Below are 12,852 nucleotides of genomic sequence, written 5' to 3'. Positions count from 1 at the left end.
CGATCACGAACCAAAAGCCATTACATCTGCATTATCAAAACAAAGCCGATGTCTCCAAATGTCTATGCAAACTGTACAAATACACACACTTTAAAGATACATAACAAGTGTGACCTTTATTAATGGACAGGGTTTGCTCACAAAGCAAAACACCTTAATGTACAAGGCTTCGCTGAGTAGCGTCCCTTAAACAATCCTCGTGTGACAATTGATGATTAATTGGTGTACTTCAAGGATGAATATGATTTATTTAGCTACATACTATTGTTTGCCAAGAGAACCCGGAGAACGCAGGCTTTTTAATTAAAAGATCAATTAATAACCCTACCTCTTCAGCCAGATTTGAAAATGAGTTTTCATTGCAATTAAGAAATGGACTCATCAGTGCATGACTTGTCAGCTTACACACAGAGACACTGTTCCCCACTGCCATCTGTGGGCTTCTTTGTCCTGCTTTTTCCCCCCTCAGTCAGGAATGGTTCTACTGCCAAGATTTATTAATTCATTAAGATTTCTATTCAGAACAGCTAGGGAACATTGTGTTCCTTCTTTTTATACAATGCGAGGCATATAAATAACCAGCTTAGTGTGTAGGACTGTGTGGGTCGACAACACCAGGGATTCAATCTATTGTCTGTGTTTAACACTAAATGGCTCAAGGTACACAAATCCTCACCTATCTTCCTAAATACACACGAGCTGGCGAGCTGTTCCGATGAAGACAATGGTACAGTCGACACACGCGGAAATGTCATTAATCTATTGTTACGAGCGAGCGCAGTAAGTCATCTCCGATTGTGTGAACATAATAACCATGTTATAGACGATTTCATGTAAGCCTGTGATGTTATTCACCTTGCGCTCAACATTATTACTTATTTTGTCACTAAAATGGGATGCCAATGTTTAAAAGTAAAGGAAAAAAAGGAAGTGTACTAGCCAGAACATTTATTCTGCAGAAGATCAAGTTTCCGCTCATTTATTCATGCCCCTCATGCAGCAAGGAATCCAAATAGCAATCAAGACGAGAGCTTTGGAGAGATGTAGAGAGATGGATTTACATCCAAACAGCTTGAGGGTACTGGCTTTAACTCTACTTAGGATTGGATCAGAATCCAATTCTAGGAAGCCTTCTCTTTTGAATCGTAAGCCACAGTATTTCAACAGATAGGGCAAACTGTCGACAAACGCTCAACGGAGACTGCGTGTCTGATTTGAAAATACTCCCGACGCCAGTTTTCATTGAACTGTGCGATGAACGTTTATTCCACCTTTGATTCAACCTCACCATCCACCGCTGCGCTGAGCCTGATATGGACACACAGTATGTAGGTCATTGCATTTTGCAAAATGTAATAAATTCTGCATACCTCTATGCAGCTGTTATGGTGTATAATGATTCTTTGTAAATTCAATAACTATCAAATAAATAAATAAAGCATGCCCACACGCCGCTAATAGCTGTTTACTCCAGTGTCATTACTTGACATTGTAATGTTGGGTGGTCATGAAGATGTGTCTACTGAACACAAGTAAACAACTTTAGTCTCTTATTTATCAGAGATGGTCGTGACTCCCCACAACCACTCTGTCAGCAGAGGAGCATGTTGTGGGTGTATCTACCAGGCCGGGGCCTGAATTCCAAACAGGCCTGGACGGCTGGGGTATTAGAGGGAAAGGAAGGTTAGGAGCAAACAAAAGACCAGGTGATGTAAAGAATTAGAAGTATTCGCAGTGTGCTCCTGCATTCTGATTTTTTTTTTTCAGAAAGCTATCAATACCACTGGTTAAATTGCTCACAGCAGCTCTGATGTGTATGGTGATTAAAATGATCACAGTTTTGCTGGACAATTAGTGTAAGCAGGAAAGAGCGAGGTGCTCTTCTTTTTACAATCACAGCCATGGCGAATATGTGAGCAGAATTCACAGCTGCAGGGTACTGGAGGAGGAAGGAGGCGTAAAAATGGCTGGAAAACTCCGAAGCATACAGGGTACGCTTTCACTCTGACAAGCAAGCTTGCCACGAAGGAGCCAAAGTGATATTAAAAAGGAAGACAAACCTGAACTGGTTAAAGCTTTAGCCTGAATCGAGGGATGCTGTCATACAAAATTACACGCGGTCAGAAGTTTGTATACGCTCACCGTGGGCATGAATATAATGGGAATTTTGGGCTTTCAATCGTTTCTTTGAACTGTGTACAGCACACATCTTCAATGGTTAAAAACAAACAAACTGGGTCCACGAGTTTGAATTTATTTTGCATTTTCTCTAATCCACATAGGGTAAAAATTATATATGCAAACTCTTACATACATTCACCTCAACCTTTTAGTAATTGATGCCTTTTAACTTGACAAGCCAAGTGGCTCCTGGAGAAAAGTTTTGTATACAGGGCTTAACAAATTAGTTAAAAAGAGAAAACACAAATACTTTTTAGAAATCTGTCAAAAAACCTGTTAAAAAATAAAACTCACTGAATTCACTGAAATGTAATCAACATTTTTATTCCCGGCACACTGGACTTCTCTGAGAGCTCATTAATAAATCAAGCACGACATCAACCATTAAAACTAATCTGTCTGTTCAGGAATGCAAGCAAATAACTAGTTTTACATCTTAATCAAAAATTCTACTGTGCCTTAAAACAGTAAATTTGAAAATAATGGCGAACAACAATAATTACATTCTGTTTATAAAACCATCATTTTGAATAACGAGCTTGCACATATTGGTGGATTAATCATTACAAAAACATTACAATCATTTTGGTAAATACCAATAATGTTCATTTAGGGCATGATGACACAGTTTAATGACCATGATTGAGCAATAATAAAAACACACGCTCCAGCTACAGAACACAAAGTAGAAGCATATCAAGTGGCACCTGAGCATGTGCCAATCACAGCTGTTCCCAGCACTGAGCAACTTGAACTTTCCTGGACTCGTATGATTCGATGATTCGATGACTGAAGCTATGCTAAAAGACAGACAGAGATCAAACTTCTAACGTCTGCCACAGCAGACGGAGAAGAGCTTGTCCCTCAAAGGAGATCATCATTGTTGTGGGAAATACTTCAGATTTAGCACAAGTTATCTCAACCGATTATAAATCATATTCAAAGCGTTTTGTCTGCGCTGCAAAGGAACACAATAAACTTTTCAGCTGCCTCAAGATACACCTTAAGAAACAGTATAATGAATGCGTAAAGTGCAGGAAAAACAATGCAATGGTTGCTAACGTAAATTAGAAAATAGTCAACTTAGCGGACAAAGATGTGTTATCACATCACTGAGTTATTTTTCCCAAACTTCAGGAGAAATTCAGAAGGATCTCACAGCAGTCGAGTACTTCTCTTTCCGGTTGTTCAGTCTGACGTCACTAGCCGTGTCTGGGCCTAAACTCCGCTGCAGGTCCATATATCAAACGATCACTATGGCATTACTGAGAGTTGAAAAACTGTCTAAAGTCTTTCATCTTTAATAAAATGATCAGCGTTCTGCTCTACCAGGTGTAACAATTGAGTTTAACATCCAGGCATCCATGAAAACGGAATTTATGACATTTAACGGAGTTAGAAGTTAGCAGGAGTTAGCTCGCTAGCTTCTATCTAAATACAATATAGCATGTCCTGACTGCGGGGTTTTGGAAACAAATTAAAACGTACAGCTCTGCTATCACTTCCAGCATAAATGAAGACAGAAAACTAAACAGCAGTGACGTTTGTAGGGTTACTGAAGTTGGGCTAGCTGGTATATAATGATGTGCTACGTGACCGCTAGCGACACAGCTATGTTAGCATAATATAAACAAGCTAACTTTTTTTCCACTCGATAAAAGTTAACGTGAGTGTTCTCGGTGGTCAGGAACAAATGTAATCGCATGGCAGGATGCTGTAAAAGGACCAAACTTCAGCCAGGAGAACAACTGAGATAATCCATCCACAATACGAGGTTAGTCATTCATATACTGCTGCATGGGCTGGGCTGTAGTTACATCCTAAGGTTTTAAAAACTGAGCTTAAATAAATGATTAGCGGTAATAAAAGCCGAGGGAGGTCAACAGTGATCACTGACTGTTTTAGGAGCTTTTTGAGATCAAATAGAAGAAAATACAAAACATTAAACATGTTAACAACACAAAAGCCATATTAAACGCAGACTACTTTAGGCCCGGAAGTAGGATTCGTCGCGTCATCACTGAAAAACCGGATAGCTTTATTTACATTCATGGTGGAGGTATAATGAATGGAGTGCCTTTATATTTAGCTTCTAAGAGATGTAGGTCAGGTGAATATATGCATGATTTAAACGTATTATTTAATTAAATAAGCTAAAATTAACAGGAATGTAGCCCAATGTAAAAGCATGTAAAAGAGTCCTAAAATAACCCTGCTGATTTCATTTTCTTAAGTTCATCTTAAGAAGATAAACATAAAATAAATGAATAACTGACTCTATATCGCCTCCTCGTGCTTCTTATTTCAGATAATAGCCAAATTGTACTTCTGCAAAACATCTGGATATCTGCAAAGTTGACATTTTCTGTGAAATTTTGTCCAGAGTTTTTTGAGTTAGGGTTAAAATCTTTATGTAAACATTTGTGCCACGCTATCAAATTCCCTCTAGATATTTCAGACAGCTTCAGATGAAGCAACTGAAACAGTGACGGGCAAATAAAACGTAGCACGACAAGACAGTTAGCTGTCTCCGTTTCTTCCGTGTGTGACTAAAGTTTGTGCAAACTGTCAAATCTCATCTTGCAACATGATGATGTTCAAACCCTGTATTCTCACTCGTTCAATAAGAGGAGCCGACACCTCTCTCTGGAGGAAAAGAGCTCCCTAAACTAGAAAGCGAGGTCAAACACCTTTGATTGTTCGTCTTAAAACAGAAACAGGCTTCTGTTATTGTTTTATCTGTAGTGTTAGTGATGGATGCCTTCAATCTGCTACAAGGTGGCTTCATTAATTAATCAAACACCAGCGTTTTATCTCAGGCGGAGGTGTTCCACGGTGGTTTCCTTTTCATTCATCCCTCCGACTCAACCACCTAGATGTGATATTTATGCTTTTGAGTCACACTGTGCAGTGAGAATTTCAGCCAGTAACGGCACCCACCTGCAGTGAAGATGAATATGTAAATTTAAAAAAAGTAGGTCAGAGATCAAATTTCATCAGGTAGAATCACAGCTGAAATATTCTTTCGCCAAGTAGGGTTTTTTAAGCCAATCTGATTCTAGTGCGACCTTATGGATGACTGCCATCGTTCAGGTTTAGATGATAAAAGTATTCAGTCGCCGTTCATTTATCGCCAGGAGCATAAAGGCAAGAAGCCCTCTCAGGCCATAATTTAATTAATGCTGCCACATGAAGGTAGGACATTTGAGCCTTAGAGAAATCCATGCTGGGGTTACATGTACTGGACTTAACACTCAGGCAGTGACAATGCCTGCGAACGTCTGCCTCTAACTCCTATCATAGAGAACCAAATGGCAGGCTTAGTGGCCCGGTGTTATTAAAACTGCAAATATGTTCGAGCTTAATTTTATTTTCATTACCTTGGTTTGCTTATTTTAATTAGTGGCCCTAATCTGCAATTAGCCCAGAGGTCAGCTATACCCACAGCTTTGAAAAAAGCCATTGTTTTGAACAAAATTGTCTGGACATGTATTTAATTAGACTGTTAACCCTTGAAATGTCAAGTGTCACTCAATCCTATGCTGTCTTATTAGAATGATGAAGGAAAAAATACTACAGACATCACTAACTGATAAATATGAATTCATTTCATTTAACTGCTGTTAGCAAGAAAAAAGAGGATCAGTGGTGATACCATAATGGGGTCAAAGCACGCCACGATAGCCGCTTACACCGTTAACAATATCGAACGATAACGCTGCGCCCTTTCTGTTACTCCACCTCTCATTTCTTTGTGTTTTGCTAAGAAGCTTTTTCGTCATTTCTTTAAGTAGACTTCACAGATAGTTCAGCTTTTTGAAGGACATTCAAAGCTCTTATTTGGATGCTGGCTTCTTTTTGCTTTGTTCTTTGTCAAGATGATCGAAAATCCAGAGTTCAGGGGAGGCCAATCCATGACTTGTAATGTTCCATTGTGCGTTTTTCTTTTTTCTACTGCCAGTATTGTAAAAGGTGTGCTTTGGCGACTTTGGCAGTGTGTTTGGGATCATTGTCATTCTGAAATTAAAGCTGCTGCCAATGAAATGGTTTCCAGATGGCATCGCAGGGCGAATCCAAATCTGTCTGTGCGTTTCTGCATTCATAATTCTTTTAGTTTTGACATGATCCCCGACACCACTGGCTGAAATGCAGCTCCAAACCAAACAGAGCCCCCACTGTGTTTTGCAGATGGCTGCAGACACCCACTTCTGACTATTTGAACCGAATATTAGCATTCATGACTCCATCAGACCTGCTGTCATTGATTTTCATTCTAGTTCTTGTGTAATTTGGCAAACCTCAGCTTTTCGTCCTGTTTCCCTTAAGAACGGCTTCTTAGAAACACTTCTTAGAGTCAGGTGTGTTTTTTATGCTCGGATGATTCATAGTTCAGTGTTGAGTGACTTAATAAACAAGCAAAAATAATATTTGAATTTCTGTGCTGTGTACTGTTTAAGTTAGAGAGTTAAACTGACACCTGCACAGTCTCCCAGGAGGGCCTTCACAAAATTAGCAGGCTTCTTTTGTGAGACATACAGCTGTAAAACAGCTGTATGAGCACTTGTCCATGCAGTGTAATATTTTTAATAAAGTTAATTTCTTGCTTCTTGCTGCATAATTATTCTCTCTTGTTTGAGTTTCCATGTCAGCTAATGTCTTTATCTTAATACAGATTTTAATACGCTCAGCCCCTCATCAATAGCCCACACTCCTGGGTGCCTGGTGAATACAGCCTGATGTGTGACAGCAGAGCATGAATGATACAGTAGATTGGGACACAATCCAAATGCTTCTCTTTTTACTTCACAGGAGGAGAAGTGTGCCAGTGAGGAGAGGAGGCAGTGAAGAGTGGCCACCAGCTGGCTAAAGCTCTGCCTGCTGTGGCCAAATCAGTCGCTCCAATGGACAACTTTAATTCATTCATTCTGCTTCCTTATCTTTAGAGATGAGCACATGTGTCACCAGTCACCATGCAGAGAGAAAAGGGAAGAAGCAACTTTGATGAAAAATACAAGCATGAAAAGCATACTGACAAAATGCTCTGAAAACAGTCGCTGACTATTTGAAGCTACAGAGCACAAAATATTGAAGAACTTTTCAGTCCCATTTGAAGAAGCCGACAAACAAAGTCCTGCCTCTTTAACGTCAGCTGCATTTTTTGCTTCTTCTCTGTTACCTATTCAGCACCTTGAATGCTAAACAGCCGTAATAAAACACAGGACCTTTTGTGTGTGAAATGCTTGTGAGGCTAGAAAAATCTGACAGTGTTTGCAGTAGCTCAAACAGCATGTAAATAATTATGAAATCCATTATTTATAACTGAAAGGGTGGCCCCAAAGATGTACAGCGCCTGCTCAAACACTTATCAGACACCTTCTAGTCTTACTGCACACAAATTATGAATGAAAATGTGTATACATGTCACACAAGAGCTCTATCAGATATTTCATGTGTACGGCGGATGCCCATCAAGCTGTCTCTCTAAATCAGTGGTGCAAAACCAATGGCCCGAGAGCCATAACGGGCCCAGCAAAATCTCTGAACTGGCCCACCTGATGGGTTTGAGAATGTGAAACTTGCAAAAAAATCATAAATACTTTAGGTTTTTTGGGGGGTAAGATGCACCGCCACTGAGGTGTGACGATGCCAGCATTACAAGTCCGAATGTGTGAAAAGTTAAAAGCATTTCTCTAATATTTTGTTGGTGTTTGGTCAAAAAATACTGGAAATGCACAAAGGTTTCTCTGTTCGCAGATGCACTTGTACTGTTGACAATGATCCCAAACACACTGCCATGGTACTGCACATGTAAAGTGGAAAAACAAATCCACAAGCTCATTTTTCTTAAGACAGCTCGTGCAGGGTATGCCTCCTTTCCTAAATTACATGAAAGTTTTTTGTGTATTTTATATTAAGAGAAAGGGGCGACTGTGGAGCCTCTTCTTAATTGGTCATTCGGCAATGACTTTATAGCATCTGGATCTTTAACGATACTTCACCTAAATTTAAGGACTGCGTGCCACTTTATAAAAGGTGATATTTTTCCCACTTCGCTAGCGCACAAAAAAAAAACCCTTTTAAGACCCATTGGATTATTTCAAAAATGAATTATCATCGACCTCACTGAAGGCTGTGTTACTTCATTCCTGAAAAGAAACACTTTGGAGATAATGGCTTTCAACTGACATCGACTCTAAAAATCTCATTTCAAAGTAATCGCTCAACATCCTCCTGCTGCTTTTGATAACACTGTCCAACAAACTGTCTCCTTTACATTTTTCATTTTTATAGCATATTCCATAAAGGTGTTGCAGTTAGGCTGGCTGTGTTACAAAAACTAATTATTCATTGCCCTGAAGGCTGATGTAATGTGCGAGAGTTTTTGGTCCATACGTTTAACTCTTTTGTAATAGAGACACTTTCTATTTGTGAAGCGGAGCAACTCAATATCTGCTGTACTGAAGGATTATGTAAAATATCAGATCAAAGGGAAATTTATAAATAGTTCTCAGAAACCAATTTATACAATAAGATCAAAGGAGTCACAGACAGATATCTGGACCATTGTCGTCTGCGATATCGATCAATAGCAACGAGCGAATCAATGGCGGAAGCAGCCTGAGATAACTGTCCAGCAGGCCTGAGCACTTGACCAAATACAACACGCTCCCAACCCCAACTATGGCTCAGGGGCTCAAACTGTGAAGACTTTGTCTGACAGCAAAGAAAAGTCTTCCTAATCAATTCACTCAGTTCGAATGCTAAGCCCACATAACCCCGCCGTCTCGGCTTAAAATTCAGCGTCTGACTATGACATGCCTTATCAATCACAGAGAACATCTCCTTTGTTCTGTACCATAAAGACACAGCCAGTTGTCAAAGCACTTTTCATCCTTGAACCCACGTCTCAGTAGAGCTATAAATAACTGGCCTCTGAAACTTCACTCAGACCCAGCTCATTAGAGCCAGGCATTACCCAGAAATAATGGCCACAATTCTTGGTTTTGTACCAAAGCGGGCATGAACACTGTCTTAATACATGGAGGTGGATACAGATGATCTGCAGAAACAGATTAAAAATTGTTTTGAAAATGAATATAAAAAAGTACGTATCAATTTCTTAAAACCTGAATTAGAAAACTTGCACGATTAGCTTTCTGGATGCGACTCACTAACTGGGCCAAGACGAGCCTTTTTTCTTTCACTTCCCCCTCCCTCCCTCCCTCCCTCCCCACATCGCTGTCGATGAGTGCTTGATAAGCTTTTCCAAAAGTGAGATTTAGCAGAGGGCATCTATACAGAAACTTCAATGAATAACAGTGAAGCAAAGGAGCACTTCTGAAAGAAAAGGGAATGGCAATAATAGTCAAGCACCCGAATTCTGCTTCTACTTACAAGTGGTGGTTTCTATGTGACCACGACAGCTAAAGCCCAGTATCATTCATTAATGCCCTGGCTCCTCATTACTGTCTCCTCACACTTTTGAAAGACTCATTACCTGCATAATGGAATAGTGCTTAGAACAGTCAGACCTTTCCTTAGTGTGAATTAATCATCTACATGCACCGACAAAAAGGGAATTCTCGCATTAAATATTAAGAAACTTCTTTAGCTCTCGACTTTCTCAAACTTCTGGATAGTATACTTTCTTGAAGTGCACCGTCAGGGATCGTGGATCTGCAAGGCCGGTGCACAAAAAAACACGGGAACCCAAGGAAGAAGAAGGAGATGTACTTACAGTTGACTGTGACTTTTACTCTTTTGGTGTCGGGAGAGGCAATGTCATTTAAAGCGCTGCATTCGTAGTCTCCAGCCTGGTCCTTTGTGATCCCAGTGATGTTAAGATTTTCGCCACTGTCATACTTCTTGGCTGGAAATAGAAGAATAGAGGCAAACTACTTACCACCATGTCTACACAGAATACAAACACGTGCGCGCATACGTAAGGCATTTTGTGCTGCCTGTGGTTAGTGGGTGGAAAGGCCTCATTTGTAGCAAATTATTTGTAAGTTTAAGTCTGAGTAGAAGATGCAATACAATTAGATATTGCATTGAACTCCTGATTACCTTCCTTGCATCCTAAAATAGCAGCGGACCAGCAGAGCATTGATCTATTTATATTGATACAGCGGTAGGTAATAATGGTGTATTCCCAGTCATCCGCTCATCGTTTGCTCAACCCCATGCAATGCAGTTAGAGCTGTCCCTGAAGACAGACAGATTTGATGGCTCAATGCACATGTCAGTGCTTTACTGGCATAACAACAGTGGCATGGCCCACTTTAAACATGCAAATCCACACAAAGATGTCCACTCAACACTCAAATTAAAATAGGCTAACAGAGATAGACTCACTCGGCTAATTTCTGATCCTAGAAACTGCATTAATAATAATGCGGAGAAAAGTAGAGCGACACAGAATAATATGGTTTCCAGAACAATTCGGATACAGCCATCAGGAATAAATACATTAGTGGCATAAATGTGGGAATTCTTAATCATTTTATATCTGAAGGATGTAAGCTGAAAGACAGAAAGGCAAAGCAGCAAATGCTGGAAAGTGTTCAAGGCTATGACACACTTTTAGCCAAAGCGAATGAATGTAAATGAAGTTTATCTCAGCCAGCATTATGGGTAAGCCACTCATTGTTTTATTTAATGCTGTCGTTAGAATGAATAGTTGAGTCACTGATGGAAACAAAATTAATGAACAACTATTTTAATAACCAATTAATCTTTGCCACCATTTATTTAGCACTCATCTGGAACCTGTTTCTCAGTATGTGTGCTTATGTTTGTGCTTCTTTATGTACGAATACATCGTTTATATATAACCACAATTTCACTGGAAGATGAAATATGAAAATGACGACTCGGCTAATCGACACTGAAAATAGCACAATCTGAAGCTCTATTTAACATGTTAAACCGGCCACTTAAAACAGCGTAATGGAAAAATCTGTCCAATTATTGATAATCACGGCCAATAAGCTCCAACTGACAGCAAAGACACGTTCTGTTTCGAGTAAAATCACACCTATAAGACTGGTTAGATCATTTAGCTTGTGAGTGTGCGTGTAACAAATGGTTAAAATATCTCAGCAGGCTGCTCTGTGTACATATAAGAGAAACTGTGGTAGATTTTTCCCCAGACAACAATTAATTTCCAACCCAGTGGTGCTCAGTGTGAAATCTATTTATACAGAACCTTTCAGCCTGGTAATGGTGGTTTGGGATGGAAGATGTGTGGCCAGACTCAGGAGGCATGGGATTCAAACAGAGCACACAGTCAAGTTAAACTGAGCACAGTGTACCATACAGAAAACCACAGAGATTTAACCCCGATTTAGCCAGATCTTATAAGAGAGGAGTCGGAATAAAGACAACTTGTGTTCCAGAACAGCTGCCATTCGGTGCTGCCTGCAAGTGAGCTGGATTTTATATGTAATGCCACATTCTCCAACCCTGGTGGGCATTTTTTTCTTTTTATCTGCAAACATCTGTGTCAAAAAACTTGAAACCGAAGGAACAGTCGATAATAAGCTTTCTTGTCTCTCCTCACACTGTCGTGGTGGCAACAATGAAGTCCAAGAGTCTTGGCAAAGATATTGTGGCAACACAAACAACTGCAAAAAAATAAATAAATAAATAAAAGGGCCAGCGTTTGAGAAAACAATCCATAAATAAGCACTGAATGTGTCTGAAAAACCACACCAGTTAGTGTGCCAAGAGAGCACATGGATGGAGACATCACACAAAGGGCTCTAATTTTGTGGAGCTGGATGGTAAGCGGCTGGGACACAAGTGAAGAGGAATCTTCAGTGGGTGCGCCGCTTTTGTTTCGTTTTTGACTTAATCCCACTAATGTGCGAGAGGGTGTGCAGCAGAGTGTGTCAATATAGTAATCAAATGGTGGCGAGCACGTCTGATGTAATAAAAATGTGATTTTGTCTAGACAAGGTTACAGTACCAGGATGCAATGCACAGTATTTCCATGTGCTATTAAATTACTCGTGTAAAGATTGCAAACCGGTTTTTATTTTAAATAACACACTGCCGTTTTCTAATTTCACTCGGGCATATCTCTCATAGCAAAAGATAAATAGCAATCCATTAGATTGAGAGACATGGTATGCTACAAAGTCCCAATGTCAACAATATTACAAGGGAAGAGGCATTAGCTGCTGAATATAAGCAGTGGGTGGCTTTCAGTAGTAAGCTAATCATCTAAGATAGCTTACATATCTGTGTGGCACCTTGGCCTGATGATACATGTACAGCTTGTATTTGAACAAAGAGATTAAATACACAAATTGAAGTCATTTTTAACTACATAGTATTGTTAATGTTTCCATCTATTAAGTGGACTTACTGAACGGAAGCAAAGCCAGAACGTGACAATTGCTTTACTGGTCATATCGTGTATTTTTCTTAGTATATTTTTTGATCGTTCTCAGCTGTTGCATTTGGCAATTTGTTCAAAAGAATGAGAACGTGCTTTTATGATGTGCACAAGTGACTAGATGATTTAACGAGCAGTTTTGATCATTTGAAATGCATCAAAGCCACCGAGAAAAGCTGTAATAGCGCAGTCATTTTAATTTAAATTTGAAAGAGTTTCAGAAGGCAGAGACAGACTGCACAGTGGATAAGTTTTGTCAGCTCTGAAAA

The 12,852-nt window shown here is 39.7% G+C and overlaps 1 protein-coding gene across 2 annotated transcripts in view; it reads right to left on the bottom strand.

The window, feature by feature from the left end:
- Nucleotides 1-12,852, bottom strand: part of negr1 (neuronal growth regulator 1) — a 160,828-nt gene that overhangs the window by 53,223 nt on the left and 94,753 nt on the right. For both annotated transcript variants that reach the window (XM_005923370.3, XM_005923371.3), the window contains exon 4: nucleotides 9,920-10,051. In XM_005923370.3, coding sequence (XP_005923432.1) covers nucleotides 9,920-10,051 — 132 coding nt within the window. The remainder of the gene's footprint in view (nucleotides 1-9,919; nucleotides 10,052-12,852) is intronic.

This window comes from Haplochromis burtoni, unplaced genomic scaffold (assembly GCF_018398535.1).
Source record: "Haplochromis burtoni strain Fernald_Lab_line unplaced genomic scaffold, NCSU_Asbu1 Contig_5, whole genome shotgun sequence".
Taxonomy (NCBI): Eukaryota; Metazoa; Chordata; class Actinopteri; order Cichliformes; family Cichlidae; genus Haplochromis; species Haplochromis burtoni.
The sequence above is the reverse complement of the archived record's forward strand: the minus strand, read 5'-3'. Positions and strand labels throughout refer to the sequence as shown.